The 19,509-nt window shown below is 51.6% G+C and overlaps 1 protein-coding gene across 1 annotated transcript; it reads left to right on the forward strand.

Annotated features, from left to right (window-relative positions):
• Positions 1 to 1,182: 1,182 nt before the first annotated feature.
• On the forward strand, positions 1,183 to 14,480 carry LOC147912418 (uncharacterized). Its single transcript, XM_087423572.1, is given in 13 exon segments — positions 1,183 to 1,309; positions 1,940 to 2,133; positions 2,552 to 2,607; positions 2,609 to 2,679; positions 3,354 to 3,356; positions 3,566 to 3,772; positions 6,617 to 6,661; positions 7,208 to 7,284; positions 8,266 to 8,381; positions 9,420 to 9,495; positions 11,160 to 11,342; positions 11,767 to 11,932; positions 12,767 to 14,480. Coding segments are annotated over 13 exon segments (1,476 nt in total). The 3' UTR covers positions 12,922 to 14,480.
• Positions 14,481 to 19,509: the final 5,029 nt, after the last annotated feature.

A 19,509-nucleotide genomic window follows, 5' to 3' on the forward strand; every position in this document is an offset into this window, starting at 1 on the left:
CCCTGAGGAGTCACACCCCCACCCTCAGCCCAGCAGGACAAATCACGGTCCCTCCAGCCAACCTGCCCAGGAGTCACCCTGTTACCCCACCACGGAGACCACAATTCCGAGCTGCAGCAGCCTCTGCAGGGCGCCCACCCCCCAGTTCCTGGTCGTCACCTACTTCTCAGTTTGTAATCCAGAAGCCCCCAGCCTGTCGCAGTCCTCGGGGAGCCCACGCCCTCAGCTCCTGCTGGCTGCCGGGGAGCAGGGTCAACAGAGCAGCTGCAGGCCTAGCTGAACAGGAGGTAAAGCAGGAGCCCAGGCGAGGCCAGGCCAGCAGCTGGTAAAGGGACACTGCCACTGGGGGCAGGACCCAGCCCCAACCCCGCCCTGGGCTCAGTCCCCACCCCCAGCTGCCCTGGGCCTCCCTTCCTCTCCAGACTCCCTCTGCCTGGCCCTGGGGCTCAGAGAGGAGCAGCCCCTCTCCCCTGCCCTTTGACCTCACTTCTTGGGGGATGAGGGGATGACAGCTGTTATAGGTACTTTGAGAGGGTGGCATGGGGATCACAGCGGCCTAGAGGAGGGACCAAGGAAAGCTTCAGGAGGAAGGGACCTCTGAGCTGATACCTGCAGATTCTGAAGTTCTACAAGCACAGCTGGGGAGGAATGTTCCTGGAGGAGGGAGCCGCATATGCGACGCTGGAGCCTGAGAGAGAACTGGGAACCAGAGAGTGGGAGCGGAACTCTGGTCCAGAGAGGAGGCTGGCTGGCTCTGCGAGGTTCCCAGGCCCTCCTGTGCGATGCCAGGCAGAGCTGCCCCACCCAGGCGCAGGGACTAAAGCCCAGCTCTGGAGTCAGGCACGCTCCCCAGTCCCCGGAAGCGGAGTAATGCTGGACCCACATGGGACGGCAGGGGGAACAAGCGCCCACCAGGCGCGCGCCCTTCTGCGCCCTGGCCAGCAGCAGGCTCAAGGGCAATGCGGGCCCGTGGTGGTTTCCGCAAGACGAACAGCACGGGGTTGCCCGGCGACTGCCCCTGGGGAGCGCGTCTCTACTGGCTGCTGTGGGTGCCCGTTCACCGCACGCCACATTAGATCGGTCCATGCAGCCGGTGGGTGCGCTAACACCCCTGGATGCGCTCTAGGAGGGGCCTAGCTCAGTCCCAGCCTCAGTGCCCGCCACTGCGAACTGGGCGGAACGATGAGAGGTCCCTTCGAGAGGTCTGAAGAGTGGGAGAAAGAGGTGGCCTTGGCCACTGGGCGTCCTGCAGGGGTCCCAGAGACTGAGGGGGCTTCAGATTCGTATTCAGACTCTGACCTGAAGACAGGTGTCCCAGGCAGGGGCTTCAGGCCTGTCTCCTCACCTTGTGGGTTCTAGGCAGGGGTGGTGGGTGCAGGCTGGGGCTGAGGCGGCAGGGAACCTCTGTTCAGCAAAGAGTGCATCCCTCCGTGGGACCCCTTCAGGACAGCCGGCGGCCCCTCCAGCCCAGGTCCTCACCAAAATGCTCTTGGCAGCATCATTTGTTCCATCCTCAGAACCCCCTTCCAGAATGATGTTAAAATGCAGAAACCTAGACAAACCATCTACGAAGGGCTGTCCCACCCCTTCCTGAAACAGGATGAGGGCTGTGTTTTCCCAACCCACAGGAGAAACTAAGCTGATGGATGTATAGTACTTAGGATTACTTCAGGGTTTTTCCCTATAAAATGTTCATAGAACATATGTGGTCTGCGATACCATGGAAAAGACACAGCACGCACTTTGGTGTCAGACAGGCGAGGTCCTAAGCCTGGCTCTGCCGGGAACAGCTACTACTCGCTGTGTGACTTTGGGGAAAGGATTTGCTTTCTCTGAGCCTCGATGTCCCCATCTGTATATGGGGCAGGAGTCCCTGCTAGCACAGGAAGAAATGCCTCCAGAGGGAAACAGGCTGGGTAGTGACAGGGCAGGGGATGAGGCAGGCGGCTGTGCCTGGGGTGGGGGCCACATGGACCCTCGTCTCTATCAGGCACCTATGGGCTCGGAGAACTGGTCAAGGACACCCTCCACCTGAGGTCTTGCCTGGCCCACAGCGTCATGCCTGCCTCCTGCTTCCTGCACCAGGGAAGCACCCCAGAGCTGAACCTGCGGTGTCACGGCCTGGGGCCCCAGGTACCCCTGGAGGGACCCTGGGCCAGGCTTGGAGTGGGAACCTGGGAGGCAGCAGCCATGGGAGTGGCCCTCCCTGAGCCCACCCCACACGTTCGCCAGCCTTGCTCTGTGCCAGGTGTGTCCCATCCTCCACATCTGGGGCACAGATGGCATCCAGGCTCTGATGGAGATCAGTGTAAGGGCTGGGGAGCCTGCAGGGGACCCTAATGCACTGGGGGGTCAGGGATGGCCCCAGGAGGTCTGGTGGAGCCTAGAAGAAAAAGCAGGAGTCCCCTGGGCATGTGGGAAGGGGAGGGCCTGCCTGTTGGAGGGCATCGAGCGGGCTCAGCCCTGGCAACAGGAGCCCGGGTAGTGACCAGCTATGTGTGGGGCCTTCAGCTCTGGGAAGGACCAGGCCTCTCAGGCCCCTCAGTCCCAGGGGTCCCGGGCTCTGGCTTCTGCATTGACCTCCAATCCCGATGTCAAGTGGCTTGATTAGGGACAATGGGCTCTGTGGGGCCGGCGCGGAGGCCCTGGCAGGTGCCCTGAGCAAAAGCAGCAGCATCTGTGGGAGGTGCCAAGCCTGGGACAGGTGGGCAGATTTGAGTCTTCCCTCTCCTGAGGGGTGTGGGCCCCCTGCAGCCAGGCCTTCTGCCCCTGGACCTGCTGGTGTTGCTGGGGGAGGGGCCTCATTATAGGGTGGGGTGGGTGTGGGTGGAGTTAGACCCTCTGTGGTGCACCCGAGGCTGGATGCCAGTCCCTTCCTGACCCGCCTCACCCCTCTACCTCCTCCTCTGCTGGGCAGCACCCCCTGCAGATGGTGGCCTCCCAATGCCTGACTGCAGGGGGAGAGTCCTTCATCAAGAGAGACGGGGGCTGGCTGTGCGAGAGGAGGGAGGACTGGGGGTAGTTTGGTGGAGCTGGATCCAAATGCCTCCTCTGCCAGGGAAGAGCAGGGTGACCCTGGGCAAGCAGCTCAACCTCGCTGAACCTGTTTCCAATCTCTGAAATGGGCCAACAATACCACTTAGCCTGGGAGACTGTGATGAGCATTAAAAGCTCAGCAGAGTCTGGCCCGTGTCAGTGCTCTGTGCAGGGCCCCTTGGGCTGTTGTTGCCAGTCCACAGAGATGCAGCTGTGAGGGCTTCTGTGGGGGTTATATTGCTGCCAGGCACGAGTCATCAGTTGGGGGGGGGGGGCTGCAGCCCCATCACAGCATCCTCCACAGCACCACAAAGGAGGTGGTGTAACCCCTTGACAAAGAAGCTCGTGGACACATGGGGAGGGGGTGGGGTATCCAGCCGATGGGTTGCAGAGTTGCCATGCAGCCCCAGGACAGTCTGCCTGCAAAGCCCCTTCCACTGCCTCAGGCCTGGAGGTTTGGGGGATGGAGGAGGGTGGAGGAGGGTGGTGTCTGACTTTGGATCCCACTGACTGGGGTGCTGGCCCCCAGATGTGGAACTGTCAGAGAACCAGCTGGGAGCCGTGGGCGCCCAGGCTGTGTGTGCCACCCTCACAGTGAACCTGGCCATGCAGAGGGTACAGCTGGCAGGGAATGGCCTGGAGGAGCAGGGGCCCCAGTACCTTGCTGAACTCCTGCTGGCCCACACGGGCCTGAAGTCCCTGGACCTGAGCTATAACCAGCTGAGTGACCAAGCAGGTGCCATCCGGCATGGGCCACCATGGGGCCTGTCGTCCTGGGGCAGGGGTGGGTGGAGGTTGGCAGGACCACTCTGAGCATCCATGCTCTGTCCCCTCTCCCCACGTCCCACTTCAGCCTGCCCCTTCCCCACTCCTCCCACACAGAACTCTTACTCCATCCCCTGGACATCTCATTGCTCCCCGCTCCCTGTGCTGGGCGCTGATTTAGTCACTAGGGACCCAGCATGAACACAACAGAGGCCCTGGCCTCAGGGAACACACATCAACAAGGTCATTCTCCACAATTATTGGTGCTACAAAAGAAACAAATGGCATGATTCTAGAGAAGAATGGGGATCCCAGCTTAGATGGGTGGCCAGGGTGGCCTCTGTGAGGATGTGACATTGAAGCTGAAATGTGCAGGGTGGGGAGGAATCAGCCACTGCAAGACCAGAGGGAGCACATTTCAAGCAGAGGAACTGTGAACATGCACGTCTGTTTCTCAGACTGATGGACACCAGTGTGACTGGGCTATTGGGCCAGGGCAGAGTGGCCAGGCTGTGGGGTGGAGAGATGACAGGGGGCTGCAGGGCTACAAATCATGGCAAAAGGCATAAAGATTTTATTCTAAGTCTGTGGAGGACAACAGTGGGATTCCCTGAGTTCACCACTTTCTCTCACGCCCCAGGGCCTTTGCACGGGCAGTCTGCTTTGCAAGGTACGTGCAGTTCTACCTGGCTGTCCTCAACCACTCCAATCAATTATAAGAATCACTTTGGACCGTGGGTTATGAATAGAGATTCCTGGGCCTTGGACCTGCTGAACCAGACTCTTGGTGGGGAGGCCTGTGCATCTGCATCTTAGCTGGTGCCCCAGGAGATTTTTCTGATTGAGAAATTTTGGGAGTCACTGCTCTGTGTCAGACTGCTTAGAGCGCATGGGGTGGCAACAGCCTTGGCCTGTAAGAATCAGCCCTAGAATCTAACTGCTACAGAGCCAGTTTACCTTCTAAGAAAATTATTATGGGAAGTAGGTGAAATTAAAAGAGAAGCTCATTTCAGACTTTCAACAAAGCCACTATAGGTGTCCCTCTGGGCCTGCACGGTCAGAGGGCGAGCACCAGAGAGGCAGTCAGGAGAAAGGGGGCTGGGGGCTAAGGCTCTGTGGAGGCTGCACAAATACAGGAGGGGGTGGTCTTCATCGTGGAAAAGGACAGATTCAGCAGGGCCATTTTGATTCCCCAGGTGGGGATCTATGGGTGGGCCTGACTCCCTGGAGAGAGAAGGAGCTTGGGGCTCAGTCTCCCCACCTGACCCACGGCGATTGTAGCACCTGCCACATAGGTTGTCTGCAGGGGTCATGAAGACCAAGCATTGGATCTACAAGAGGCTGATTCCTGCCTGTAGAACCTTCTCACCTTCTAGCTGTTCAGCAAAGAAGGGGCTTCGCTACAAAGTGGGAGACCACTGCTCTCTCCTCCCAGCCCTGGAAGTGTCTGAGGAGGAGGAAAGTACCCCTATCTGAGAACCTGCGGGGGTCAGACCCAGCGCTGGGGGTGGAGTCTGGAGCCCTGTTCTCAGGGAGGCAGCACAGGGGCCTCCCCGCCTTGCAGGGAGCTCTCCACGGTGCTGAAAGTGTCTGCCAAGCCTGTTCTGGTCTAGCTGGCTGGCTGAGCATCCTGCTCAGTCAGTGCATCTGTTTTCTTCTGTGCATTTCTTCAGACTACCCTTACTAGACCTGTGCTTGGTGCTGGGACCATGCAGAGGGGTCAAATTCAGATCCCTGAGGGACTCCTCAGAGAGACTGGCCAGGCAGAGATGTCTAATGGTCAGAGCCTGGAAGGATGTAATCACAGTGGACATGGGGCCTAAGGCAGCCCAGAACAACCAGGCGGGCAAGCCTTCCTGACCCCGTGACCCCAGGTTAGAAGGATAAGGAGCTATTAGCCAGGTGAAGAAAGGGGTCAACAGTTCCACACGTGGGACAGCCCGGAGGCACTTTGGTCCCAGCACTTCTGAGAACTGGACGCAGGCCAGACTGGCTGAGTGCTGACAGAATGGAGAGCAGGGTGGGTGGGTGAGGCTGCTGCCCATTTTACATGTTGAGTATCTCTCAGGGTTTCTTAACCCCACAGGGCCCCACTTTCCTTTCTCTACCACCCCTGCCTCCCCTCCACCACAGCTGCACTGACCTTGTCACTTCTTGCCTATAGACTATGGCACACACCTCCCAACAGTCCCCTGGCCTCTCATCTCTGCCACTGCCCACCCCAGTCCATCCCCTACACCCACCGCTAAGGAATCCAGTGTTGTCACTTCCTAAAGCCCTCCCTGCCTCCTCACCCCCAATAGGGTGGTGCCCAAGGCCCTTGTCCTAGCATTCAAGGCTCTTAACATCTCTCAAGTGCCCAGGGCTCCTACCTCATTTCACTGTCTTCCCCCGACTCTGCTGCCAGTGCCAGGCCTGTGGCATTTCCACAAGTGCCCCATCCTCCCTCGGCCTGCACAAATTCACTCTTTCCTGTGTATGCTCTCCATTGTGCATGCACACGTGCATGGGGAGTCCCTCAGTCTTCAAGGTTATCTCCTCTGTCCTCACTTTCCTGATCACCTCCCCTCAGGTAGGGTTAGCCCCCACTCTACTCCCACGCCTCCCTGTTTGTAGTCTAGAATAGCTCACATCACATTATTTCGTATTTATGTCTCCCCCACTAAATGCGAAATCCTTGAAGGCAAGGCAGGCCCATGTTGGGTTCAGCTCCATGACCCTCATGCCCAGCAGAGACCCTGGCACACAGCAGGCATCAGTATCATTTTTTGAATTAATAAACAGTGAATGAGAAGGTCTCTTGGTGTTTCTGAAGCGGAGATGCTTGGACCAGCTCTGGCAGACAACACAGTGTAACCGAGCAAAAATGGGCTCGTTCTGCTCACTACAATCTGGTGCCAATCAATTGCAAATGAGTCAGTGGTTGAGAAAGAAAAGTATATATGATTAGCTAGCATAATTGGAAGATGGAAGAATAGTGTCCTAAAGAACCATCTTAAAGTCATACAGAATCTTGAGACAGTTATATAGGGGAAATGGGCAGGTAATGAGGGGGTCTAGGGACATCAACCAACCAGTGTGATGGCCTTCCAGGCACCTTATTGTTTCTTTCTTCTGTCATTTGTGGTGGCTACCAATGCAGAGTTTTTATTTCTGGAGGTCATCGTATTCCTGGGGAACTCAGAGAACAAAGTTACGCTTATCACAGCTGGGAGATATATGTAAGCAAGCATCATAGAACTAGCAGATCATGTATTTTGCAAAAGCAAAAGGTGCTTAATCATCTAGCCTACAGGTAGGCTAGAATGTATTCACAGAGACTAGTGAGTCAGAGTCATAGTCACAATATTGCTTCCTTTCCCTAACGTGGCTTCCCTCATGCTAACCTAAGATCTAACTGTTACAGTTGGACTCACTGAGCTTAACATGAGCTGGAATCACCTTCGAGGGCCAGGAGCCTTGGCCTTTGCCAGGGGACTGCAGGTATGAGGCCCCCGCCCGTCAGCCCCACTGGCCTGTATTTTGGGGGCAGGTCTCCCAGGTGCCAAGTCCCCATCTCTGTAGCTCTTCAGAAATGAACCTTTGATCTTTTCAGCAGAGCTTAAAGAATGGTTCAAGTGACTTTAATGTTCCCAGTCCACTTAATGAGGACAGTGTTCTGTCTCCCTGTGCCTACTCTCACGTCACTTACTGAGGGGTCCGAAGCTGACTGTCGCACACCTTCCCCAGACATCATAGACACTAGGCTGGTGGGGACATGGTGCAGTCTGGTGACACATGCTCGCTGTTGGGCATATGCAGATGCTTCCTGAGATGACACCCTGGCACCCTGGGGTCCTGGCACACTCTCAACAGCCCACCTACTCCCTTGCAGGTTGTGGCTTGTAGGCCTCGGGAACGGGTGGCTCCCGCCCCTGCCAGGGTCACAGGGGCCTGCAGTGGTCCTGGTGCCACCTCCCTTGGTAGGTCCTCCTCGAGGAACAGGAGCCACTGCCGTGCCCTCTGACAGGGGCTGACCCAGGGTCCTGTCCACAAGGTGGCAGGTCGGGCTCTGTCTTCCCAGCACATCCACAAGCTCCACCCTTCTCCCCATCACAGTCCCCCAACAGCCCTTCACTGGAGCCCCCTGGGCCCCTGGGCAGCTCTGTGCCTCAGGGTCCCTGCCCTTGAGAGGCCCCCAAGTGGGCATGGGGCCTGATCGCTGTGTCTCTGGCACCTGCTGCCACCTGGCAGCCCCCCGGGCTCTGAGCGTCATTCACATCCACACCCTCTCTCCACTGTGCTTCCAGGGGACCAGCTCCACTGCTCACCACCATCCAAGCCACAAGACTCTCACCTGGACTCTGCCCTTCCACACTGTGTCCATGCTCTTTCCACCTCGGGCCTCCTGAGCTCTGAGGCTGTGGCCCCTGACTTTCTCCGCTGTCACATGTGGTCCTATGGCTTCGCTCTTTTGCATGCCAGGCAAACATCTTCCTGAGAGTTCTGGACACCTCATACAATGGCTTTGGAGATCCTGGAGCCGCCACGGTGGGTGAGGCACTTAAGATCGACAAGGTGTTGGAGGAACTCAATATGAGGTGAGGAGCATGGGGTATCCCCCATGTCACAGTCTTTGGTTCCATAGCACCCCAAGGACCACGGGCTCTGTGATCTTGCTGCTCTTCACCACTTTAGTTCCCAAACCTACCACACTCTACCCATGATTGGTCCTGAGCCACAATCCGAGAGTGCCCAGCTCCGTCCTTCTCACTTGAGTTCATCATTCAAACACTGGGGCTCATAATTCCCACTGCACAGGCGGGGGGCTGGGAATCGTACACGTACGTGTGAAGCATCTTCAGAGAGCCTGGTGCAGCATGTGGCTGCTGGGGGCCTGCTGTGTGGGAGCTGCCCCTCCAGGCCCAGGCAGGGTCCCAATCCTCAGCAGGTCACCAGAGAGGGGCCACAAGCCCGAGGGAGAGGAAAGAGGCAGAGGCCCCACAGATGATGGGCTGCCAGAGGGGGCAGGGCCTGCCCGTTGCAATCTTGCCCAGCTTTGCTCCCCACGGAAGGAGCCAAGGCCAGAAGAGGCCACGAGAGATGCTGAAATTCGAGGCCAGAGCTGGGGTCTCAGAAGTCAGAGAGAAGTGGGACTGGCTCTAAGACAAAGTGGCCAAGAGCGGTGCTGAGGCCTGGAGCTCAGGTCCAGCAGGAGGAGGAGGAGGGGGAGGAGGGGGAGGAGGAGGGGGAGGAGGAGGAGGTGGAGAGGACGTGGGGAGGGAGCTGGGGGGTTTTCCAGAACAGATGCTGTCATGGTGATAGGTAGAGGGTACCAGCTGGGGCAGAACATGTGGGAGCAGCTGCTGAGCTCTGAGGGCCAGGGAGCAGCTGCTGGTCTCCACCAGGGGAGGGACGCTCTAGGCGTGTTTGCTGGGGGATCTCCCTGAACACTGGGAGCCTCTGATGAAGCAGAGTCATTATCCAGCTTTTACTCACTGACCTGCCCAGGGGTCCCCAGGGTGTGTGTGGAGGCTGGAATGTGAAGCTTGACCCGGTGGATGCACCAGCAGCTCCAGCTGGGACCCTGGGGAGATCTGTGTGCAAGGCAGCACCACGCACGTGTCTTTCTGTTGCAGCAACAACCGCATCTCCGCGTTGGGAGCCCTGAGCCTGGGCCTGGGCCTCCGGGTCACCCAGACACTGAGGATTCTTGTTGGGAGTGCTAGTCAGATGGGCGAGGCCCCACACAGACCTGCCTGTGCCTGTCCACACAGATCCCTCCTCTGTCACATCTCCCCACCCCAGTGGCAGCAGGGGACACAGGTTCCAGAGCGCCAATGGTGTGGGGCCCTCCTGGCTTCTTCTTGTGACCACTTCTTCCTTTTGTCATTCACTCACCCATCTGGCCTGGCCCATGCCCTTCTGCAGACTCCTCCCCCTCCCTCCTTCCCTCCCAGCTGCCCTTCCTCCTTCTCAGCCCACTGGGTGCTGCTCTGCTGAAGATGGCCAGGGCACCCTTGCTTCCCCTTCATCTTCTCCCCTGCTCTTCCTCTGGCCTTGCTGGACCCAGGCTCAGACCTACCTGAGGCCTTGAGTGCACAACAGAGGTTCCTTCCTCCAGGGTTGCCAGTGGGGAGGGAGCTGCTGAGCAGGGCTGAGAGCCAAAGACAGAGAAGGGAGGGTGTGATTGAGGGTGGAGCTGGTCCACGAGGACCACTGTGCCAACAGCATGTGCTCAGAGGACAGAACCACCAGCTCCAGGGGATCCAGCCCTGCCTGGCCCTCAGTTCCCTCAACTGGCAGAGGAGCCCCCTACAGCACCCCCATCTCCAGCCTGAGGCTCACACCTCTCCTGCCCTTGGCTGCAACACATATTCTCTCTTAACCTCTGGATCCCCATTTCCAGCCCCCTGGCAGACAGTCCCCCAGATGGCCCATAGGCACATCGGATTCTGAGGGTCCGACCTGAAGGCATTGTCTCCCTCTAAGGGCTGCCTCTTGGCCAGGGGACTCCTTCCCTTCAGAAGCTGGGGCCCAGTGCTCGCCCCTCCCTCTCTTTCCCACATCTTCCTTCCTCCATCTCACCTCCTGCAGCGTGCCCGGGCTGCCTGCTCCCCCTTCTCACTTCCCCTCCCCCAGTCCTATGGTCCTGCTGCTTTCTCCTCTTGGGCTTTCCTTCCCACCTGCTCCCAGGTGATCTTTCTAAATCAGAAACCCGCCCCTGCGCTCCCTCTTCTAAGCCCATCAGCAGCTTCCTTCTGGATAAATCCAAGCTTAGTAGTGTGTCATTCACAGCATTTCCTCAGGATCCGGGTTCTGCCAACCGCCCTCTTCTCTCCCGCTTTGAAACCCATCCTCTGACTCCCAGCTGCCTGGGATTCTCCGTGCACACGGGGCGGGTTCTCACCTCTGCTTTGCTCCTGCTGCTCCTCTTGCTGAAATGCCGGGCTCCGCCCACCTCACCTGTGGAGCTCAGCTCGGGGGCTCTGTCCCCATCCGACCTTTACTCCAGGAGAGCTGGGGCACACTCTCTATTGCACTTATGACACTGCATTTTTATGATGTTCCTTTTCCTCTCCTCCCCCACTGGGTGATCTCTTTATGGGCATGGGTGTGTCTCGTGTGTCTGTACCTTTGTCCCCAGCACAGCTGGCACTGGGTGGGCACTCAGCCAGCACTCACTCCCCTCCGCTCTCCCTGGCCCTGCAGCCTCACCCAGGGCATTGTGTCCATGGAGATTCCTTCTGAGCAGAGACAGTGGGGCCGTCCTCGGCCATGTCACCAGAGATGAGGAATCCCTCCTTCCTCTCACACTGCTCTCCTGGCCTCCCTCCCGGGGCTGAGCAGTTCTCAGTGTGCACGTGTGTGTTTCTTAGGTGTCCAGGAATCCCAGGCGAAGTGCAGGCTGCTTTGGTGTTCTCAGGTCTGTCCAGGAGAGCCCAGTGTCTGCCCTGGAACTGCTGGATTTCTCTGTAGGAGATTTTCATAAGCCCCACCTTGGATTCTCTCAACAGCCCCGTGAGGGACCATTTAAAGGGAGAAAGTGGGAATTAGAGAATTAGAGTGCCCTGCCCAGATCCATGGCGTAGCCAAGTCCACGTTCCAGCCCAGGCCTGAATGTGGGTCATGATGCCCCCCAGCTCCAATCCTGCTCCTGACTGGGGTACCGCCCTGGTCTCACCTCAGACCCCTGCCTGGCTCTTCATTGGCTGAGAGAGAACAGCTGACTCAGGGGCACGGTGCTCACTGTTCTCTGATGTTTGGATTTGCAGTTTCAGCCCTTGCAAGGCGGCCCCTCCCCCCGGCCTGTCCTGCCTGCAGGTGGATTGTGGGGCTGGAAGACTCCCTTGTGTGGCTGTGAGGGAGATCAGGACCCCTTTTCACTCTTTTTTGCCTTTTTAATGTAGAAAAAATGTTATTTTTTAAGGCAGTTAAACGTCAAGCAGAGAATCCCCAAATACAAATTATTAAAAGAAAGTCTAGCCCCGTATCACTGCTTATTCTCACCCTGATTTATTTCCAACCAGACTTGAGTCAAAGCCTCTCCAGAGATGTGTTTTCACAGTTCAGCCCTCAGGCTTGGGACACCTGGTGCTGAAGGTCCTTGTTTCCTTCTACCTGCCTCGTCTCTACGGCTCCACAGGCAGAGGTGAGCTTGCCTTGACCGTGTTCCCTCTGCTCTGAGAATGCCTGTCAGCATGGACTCTATCATTCTAAAACCAATGGAGTGACGTATGAAATTGTCCTGCAACAATACATACTGATTCAATATGATGTGTGGTTATTATCAGAAGCTTTAGTGTAATGGAAATCCCGTGGGGTTTGGAGTCAGACAGGCCTGGGACCAAATCCTGATCCATCAATGTTGGGTCTTGAATTCTGAATCAGAGATCAGCACTAGTCTAGGCACAATGTTCTATTTCCTGTTCCTTCACTGCTATCATTAGTCTAATCTGCTGAGCCCGGATTGTATCCTCAGCTTTAAGGAGAATACGTCTGAATCCTTGCAGTCCATGTAAATCCCTTCCCAGGACTCAGCCTTGTGTTTGTGTGAAACGGGGCTCGTACCTACCAGACAGGGTCACTGTGAGACCGGATGAGATGACAGACCCCACGGAAAGGGCCTGTGCAGAGAAAGACTCAGTGCTAGTTCTCGTCCCCCAACCTCTCTGGTTTCCATTTTTAGTTGAGGAACAACATTTATGCTGAAAAGTGCACCTGGATTAAGGACAGGTCCTGGTGAATTTTCACAAACAGCATAGACCTATGTAACCAGCCCCCAGATCAAGAAATAGAGCAGACCCCCAGAAGCCCCTTGAGCCCCTCTCCTTCTCTATTGTAATAGTTTGGGGAGTAATGACATCATCATCCAGAGGAGAGAAGCTGTCCTGAGGAGCTTCTTCGAGACCCTGTGTGTGTAAGTAAAAGAAGTCAAGTTCTCAGAAAGTGACAATGTGCTGCCTTGTGCTGGGTTTCTCCTCAGGATTCCAGGTGAGCAGAGAGTTTGATGACCTCACCAGCTCAGTGAAGGTCATTATCCCAGGGCTTTGCATGAAGACTGCTGCCTGCAGAGTGGAGTACAAAACAGAGTTGCTGCCCGTCTTCAGACCGTCCTCACCAGTGTCTGCCCCTAAATGACTGTGGAGTGGCTTCCTTACCTGCCATTGGCCACTTCAACTTCCACATGGAGGGTTCTGGGCATCGCCATGCCTTGTTAGCACCTGAGTCTGCACTGAGTCCACATGTCAACCAGGGAGTAAGTCCTACAGAGCCAGCCTTCATGATGACTCCGACACCTGTACCCTCCTCGGCTCCCACGGTCCCTGCACTGCCTTCCTCTGCTCTCACTCATTTGTGTAACACGAACTCGTATAATGTGCTACACATTGAGGTGAGCACGGGGTCAAAGATGCCCAAAGTGCCTGCCCTGGTGACCTCAGGAGACAATGAAAATATAAGGTGGTGTGCAACTGGCATTCCCAAACTCAACGTGTGAGAATGCAAACTGATGCAACGCTTTCTTAAGGTAATGTATCATTATGCACCAAGAGCCTTAAAACTGCCTGTTCCCTTTGACCCAATGGTCTATTTTGCTCTACAGAAATAACCAGAGAGGCAGAAAAAGATTGATGTCCAAAGATGTTCACTGAAATGCTGTTTATAATCTGAAAATTAGAAATAATCTAAAAGCTGGATAACAAGGGATTAGTTAACTAAGATTTGGAACTCTGCAAACATTAAAGCCAAATGTTCAAAGAACATTTAAGAATTTGTGAAAATGCACATGATTAATAAAGTGATAAAATCCAGATAAAAAATTCACGTGGTTTGCCTGGCAGGTCCTCAGAAGGGTAAACATGGAGGTGACCATATGACCCACAGTTCCACTCCTGGAGAAGTGAAAACATACGTCCACACCAACACTTGTACACAGATGCTCATAGCAACATTCTTCATAATGTCCACAAGGTGCAGATGTCCACCAGCTGATGAGTGGATGAATGCTGTGGTGCACCCATACAATGGAACACGATAGGAGTGAAATTTGGGGTGACGAAAACGTTCTAAAATTGATTATGGTAATGGTTGCACAAATCCATGAATGTAGTAAAAGAAATCGAATTATCTACTTTAAATAGGTGAATTGTATGGCATGTGAATTGTCTCTCAATATGGCTGTTTAATAGAGAAAAGAAAGGAGTAGCAGGCTGCTGCAGGAATGGATCATGTAGCGGGAGGAATGTGTCCCATACAACACGGGTGAACCTGGAAACAGTCTGCTGAGTGAAAGACGTCAGTCATGAAAGACCACATTGTAGGATTCTGTTTATACAAAATGTCCAAGACAGGCAAATCCACAAAGACAGAAAGTTAGATTACATGTTGCCTAGGGCTGGGGAGAGGGGAGGGATTGGAGGTTGACAGCTAAAGGGCACGGGTTTCTTTTGGGGAGGATAAAAATGTTCTAAAATTGATTGTGGTGATGGTTGCACAACTCTGTGAATACACTAAACACCATTGGGTTCTCCACCACTTTAAATGGGTGAATTGTATGGTATGTGAGTTATGTCTCAAGAAAGCTGTTACCAAAAAGAAAAGCATGTTATTTGATCCAAATCGTGTAAAAAAACATGTCTGAATGTATATACTCAGAAGAAAAAGACTAAAAAACCACTGGCATATTAATAATGTTTATCTCTGGGATTTGGGTTTATGTATTTTTATTTTGTTTATGTTTTTCTGCATTTTCCACATTTCCTACTCTAAATATGTGTTACTTTTAGAATCAGAAAAATAAATAGTACTTAAAAACACAATGTGATAACAGCCTACAATTCAGTTTTATGCATGGTGTGCCTGGAGCCCTGAGGAAGGAGGGTGCTATTGACCGATTTTCCCCCCCCCAAAACATCATATGTTGAAGCCCTAACCCCAATGTGACTGTATTTGGAGATAGGAAGTAATTAAGGTTTAATGACATCATAAGGGTGGCACCCTGATCTGATAGGATTAGTATCCTTATAAGAAGAAGCACCAGAAAGCTTGCCCTCTCCCCCTCCCCCCATGTGAGGACACAGCAAGAAGGCAGCCCTCTGCAAGCCAGGAAGAGAGGCCTCACCAGAAATCAACCCTCCCACACCTTGACCTGGGACTCATGGCCTCTAGAACTATGAGATGGCCATTAAGGAAAAATTCACTACAATTCACATAGCAGATATTTGTTTGGGCAATTAGAATTGCAACTCACAAGACACAGATTCAGGCAGAAACCCAAAATGTGTTCTGAGGAGGACAGGGAGGCAAGGGTTTATAAAGGCAAGAAGAAATAAATTACACAGGTCGTTTTGCGAGATTTGTGATTGGTGCTGGAAACAAAGGTTAATTTTAGGCTATAAGTGATTGGTTGCTAAGGCCATCTCTAAGGCAGAAAGTTGTTTTCTATGAGAGTAAGCATATTTCTTGAGAGAGGGTCCAGATGACAACAGAGGAGCACAGTTCAAAAGCTACATTCCCTCTGGGTAGAGACGTGGTGTGCGTGCATGAGCCCCATTTCTTTAATGGCCTCCCAGCTCCGTTTTAGAAGTCTTGATAATGTTACTCCATTTTGTTATCTCTGTCCACATTTCCCCTTTTGATCAAGATCTTTCAGCAGAAAGCATCACAGAACAACTGTTCAATATATTGATATTTCCCTCATTGCCAGGAAGTCTCTGACCTGGGAGTTCGTGCCCCTCGCGGCGGGGAATAGAGGTGCTCAATCATCAGTAGGAGTAACGCAGTCAGAGGCTCTGGCCCCATCTGATCAAGAAGACGGCAGTCAGGAAATGAGTCTTAGGCACAGTCTCTATCTGGAAAAGTATCAAGTCCTTTGCAATTTCAAAATTGGACAGTCATCTCAAGTCGCTGAGCAATCATTGTTCTGCAGGTAAACAGACACACAGCATTGAGAAATGCAAATCTTTAGGAACTTGAAGGCGACAAGGATTGCACAAATCAGAACAATAATCATTTGTATAACCTGGAGCAGATCTGAATGAGTAGTAGCATAAGAAGCTTAAATATAAGTAGACACAGCAAAATTCTAATAATAATCATAAACGATATTTGAAGTACTCATCTCACACAAGCACCTATACCCGAAGGAAGCCAGGTGAAAACATCAATAGGGATCCAGAGGGTGTAATTAAAAGACATTGGATCAGAGACATCTTATGCTGTTTTTATGATTTTTCTGAGTTCTAACTCAACTTCACCAGAAGAGTTGATCCACATACAGCAGGAGGTGTTGGCTATGACACAGATGCCACCTGATTCTGCAAGGAGATAGTGGGCTGCCGTTCAATTATCTAATATAACCCTTGCTAGGGAATCAGGGATTCTTGTTGAGCTAAGGCTTGAGCGGTAGAATTTGCCACTTGAGCTATGGTTAGGGATACATTTTTTATCAACAGCTCATCATGGACAATGTCAATCCAAGAGACAAAGCCCTCAGCGATGGCAATCAAGGAGAGTAGATGGGGTGTAAAAAGGGAGTCTTCAAGACTTGCCTAGACCTCTGAGATGGCGGTTGGGTTTCTTCTTTAACAAGAACCTGAAATGGAATACTATGGTATCCTAAAAGGCATTGTCCTGCCATATGCCAGCTGTCTAGACATTCATGAGCCCATGGTTCCCCATAGTAACCCCGCACAAAAGTGTACCAAATGGGGATACACAGGATACAATGCCTTCTAGCTCTGTAGCAGTGTCAGTGGTCAGGAGCACTTGGTATGGGCTCAAGGGCTGCCTTCCTCTGATGATGCTTCCAGAAGATCCAGTGACCAGCCTCTAGACTGTGACCAACATGATACTTGAAACTGGAATCTCGGAAGGTGTCTTTAACCTGTTGATGATGGGCTTGAGCATAAGACTGTAGAGACTCACCTTAGCTGGTCAGTCTCACGTAAGACAACACGGGATCAGCAGAAGGTTGTGTACCAACAGACACTGATGTGCTGGTGACTGTCTCATGTGGAGCTGGTTCATGTTTTCCAAAGAGGGGACTGTGAGCAGTCAGCAAGACCAAAGGCAATACCTTAGGCCAGTGGTGTCCAGTCCACAGTATATAACAAACCTCAAAGACAATTAACAGGACTATAATCTAATATCTACAAAGGTGCAAACAGAATTTTTCTCTCTATAATTACCCTTGATTTTTTTTGCCAAAGATAATCACAGCAAAACTAATTTGTTTATATTAAAAACTTGGCCTTATTATTTAACCAAGTGAAAATAAGAATATTTACTGAGACTTTCTGAATTTTGGAGGGATCAGGTAGAGAGAAAAAGTCAAAGTTTCATCTTTGTTCACAAAGGTATGTCTTACCAAATTGTCAATTGTTTAAGAGAAAAGATTTCTTTAAATCTGGGAAAAACAAAACATTAGAACATCTTTCTTGGCTCATGTGGTCCTGTGTAATTTAATATTTCTTCTGCTTGAATCCAGTTTTTCCATTAGTTTTCTTGACTTTGCCAGATGATTGAGGGTGATAGGGACACTGAGAATCCTAAGAAGTTCACAAAATTTTCATTAAGGTTTGTATGATTTGCCCAGTGAAGTGGGTGCCTTGGTCACTGGAGACTGTGGAAGGTACATCCCAAGAGGGAAGCACGTGTTCTAACAGTTTCTTTGCCATTACAAGGGCATCAGCTTTGTGGCAGGAGAAAGGCTTTCTCTCATCCAGAAAACACAGATAATAACAAGAACATATGTATGAGCCATAGGAAGTGGCAGTTGAATGAAATCCAGCTGTAGGTGCTCAGAGGACCCAGAGGGAGGAGTTCTGAGGCCTCTGGAGACAGAAATAGTCTTTCCTATAGTGAGTGAAGGAACGTAAAAACTGAAAAATAGGATGTGCCAGAGAGCCAGGAAGAGGCCAGTGGCTGTCTTGGGTCTCCCATAGCCCTGACCATTTGTTGAATTTACAGCCATTGTTTACCCACCTTAATTTCTCTGCTTCGGGAGCAGACTGTTGTCATGTCATAAGGACATCAGGATGGCAAAAGTCTGGCAGTGAGGGACTGTTCTTTGCAGAGGCAGAATGGACCTCATCCACATTTGCCAATCTCTATAGATTCTGTTATTGCTGCCTTTACATAAAAATCAGTCAAGACACAGTCCTGATATTTAGTGTGAGCCTCAAATTTTATGACAGACAACATTTTATACCAGGACGTCTTAGACTCCCAGGAATTTCACATAATTTCTGGAACTCTTATAACATACACTTTTAAAGACATAACATAAAGAAGGCCTAATATTATTCCTTATTTGACAATGCTTCCCATGTAATTTTACATATCAGATATGCCTAATTAGTTAAATATCTTACTTTTTAAAAGGAGAGAAAAGCAATCTTTTGAGATGTTTCAAGTATAGGGGAGGAAGACATATCCTCTATCCACTCTGGGTCCTTCTGGCTGGGCTATGAATTAAAATGACATGAGATAGAATAACAGGAGAAAATCAAACAAAGCTTTATAACATGTATACATGGGAGAGACCCAACTGAGAAACTCACCAAAATGGCAGAGGCTGTCATCTTAAATACCATCTTCATCTAAAGACAAAGGAGGATGTTGGGGGTCGGGGAGTCAGTTATGGGAGATTACCGGAAAAGGACAGTAAACAAGAGTGAGGTTATTATGCAGATTTAAGTCCTTCACCTTCCACTTTGATAAGAGTTTCTAGAGATAAGGTCATTCCCCCTTTCTTCCTGGTACAGAGAGGCAGATACCTTTGCAGATGGAGATTTCTCTTGCAAAGGTAAATGTCTCTTACAAAGGGTAAATTCTACTTTTCAGAGCTTCTCCTGTGTCTGCAGTTTTTAAAGGTAACCAGCCCCAAATAATCTTCATGCCAAAGAGACACACTTTGGGGTGGCCAATTCTGATCCCCCACACAAGGATCCTCTGGAAAATCCCAATGTTAGCTAGAGGTCAAAAAAGACTTCATTTAGAATCTGATTTGGGGAAGTTTGCCAAAAAACATCAAAGAAGGTCTTAAAATACTTGCCTAAATAGGATCACAGATCACTATGAAACTTAATGTTTACTGATCTATTTAACCAAGATGACAAAAGATTTCAAAGATTGGTATAGAAGGTAGCATAGCTGCAAAACCTTCGCTCTTTGTAATAGGAATGGATCAGCTTTTAACATAAAGCACAGGAAATTGTTTTGATAAAACATAACATCCAGGCCTTTTAGGCAGAGCACTCAAAGGTAAAGGAAAGCTTTCATAATCTCTTTGTCAGGAGTAGGTTAAAAGCCCAAGAAACCTTGTCCCTATAACAAAAGCAGAGGAAACCAAACACTACTGTTGCAGCAGCTTATTTTCTATGTTAAAACTCATTCACTTAATGAAATTCATTCCAATCTTCGCCAGCTCGACCACGCATAAGACTCTTTTCTCAGGGTTCCCCTTCCACAAACTTTCTTTTTCACATTCAAAATTTGTCCCTTCTTCTTTCCGAAAACCAGTTTTACTATAGGACAAATTTACTTTCTTAACAAAAATGTCTCCATTCCTTATACCTTCTTTTACTGGAAACATATAGTTTGTCAGCATAGTTTTTAATGTGGCACAAGATGAGTTTACCAATAGACCCCAACATCTTTTAGTTTTTCTGTAATAAGAAGCCAAGAATAAATAAACTCTTGTTCAGTAATTAACATTTTTCTCTT

The sequence above is a fragment of the Ceratotherium simum genome, chromosome 35 (genome assembly GCF_057802395.1).
Source record: "Ceratotherium simum simum isolate JZ-2026a chromosome 35, ASM5780239v1, whole genome shotgun sequence".
NCBI classification, from domain to species: domain Eukaryota; kingdom Metazoa; phylum Chordata; class Mammalia; order Perissodactyla; family Rhinocerotidae; genus Ceratotherium; species Ceratotherium simum.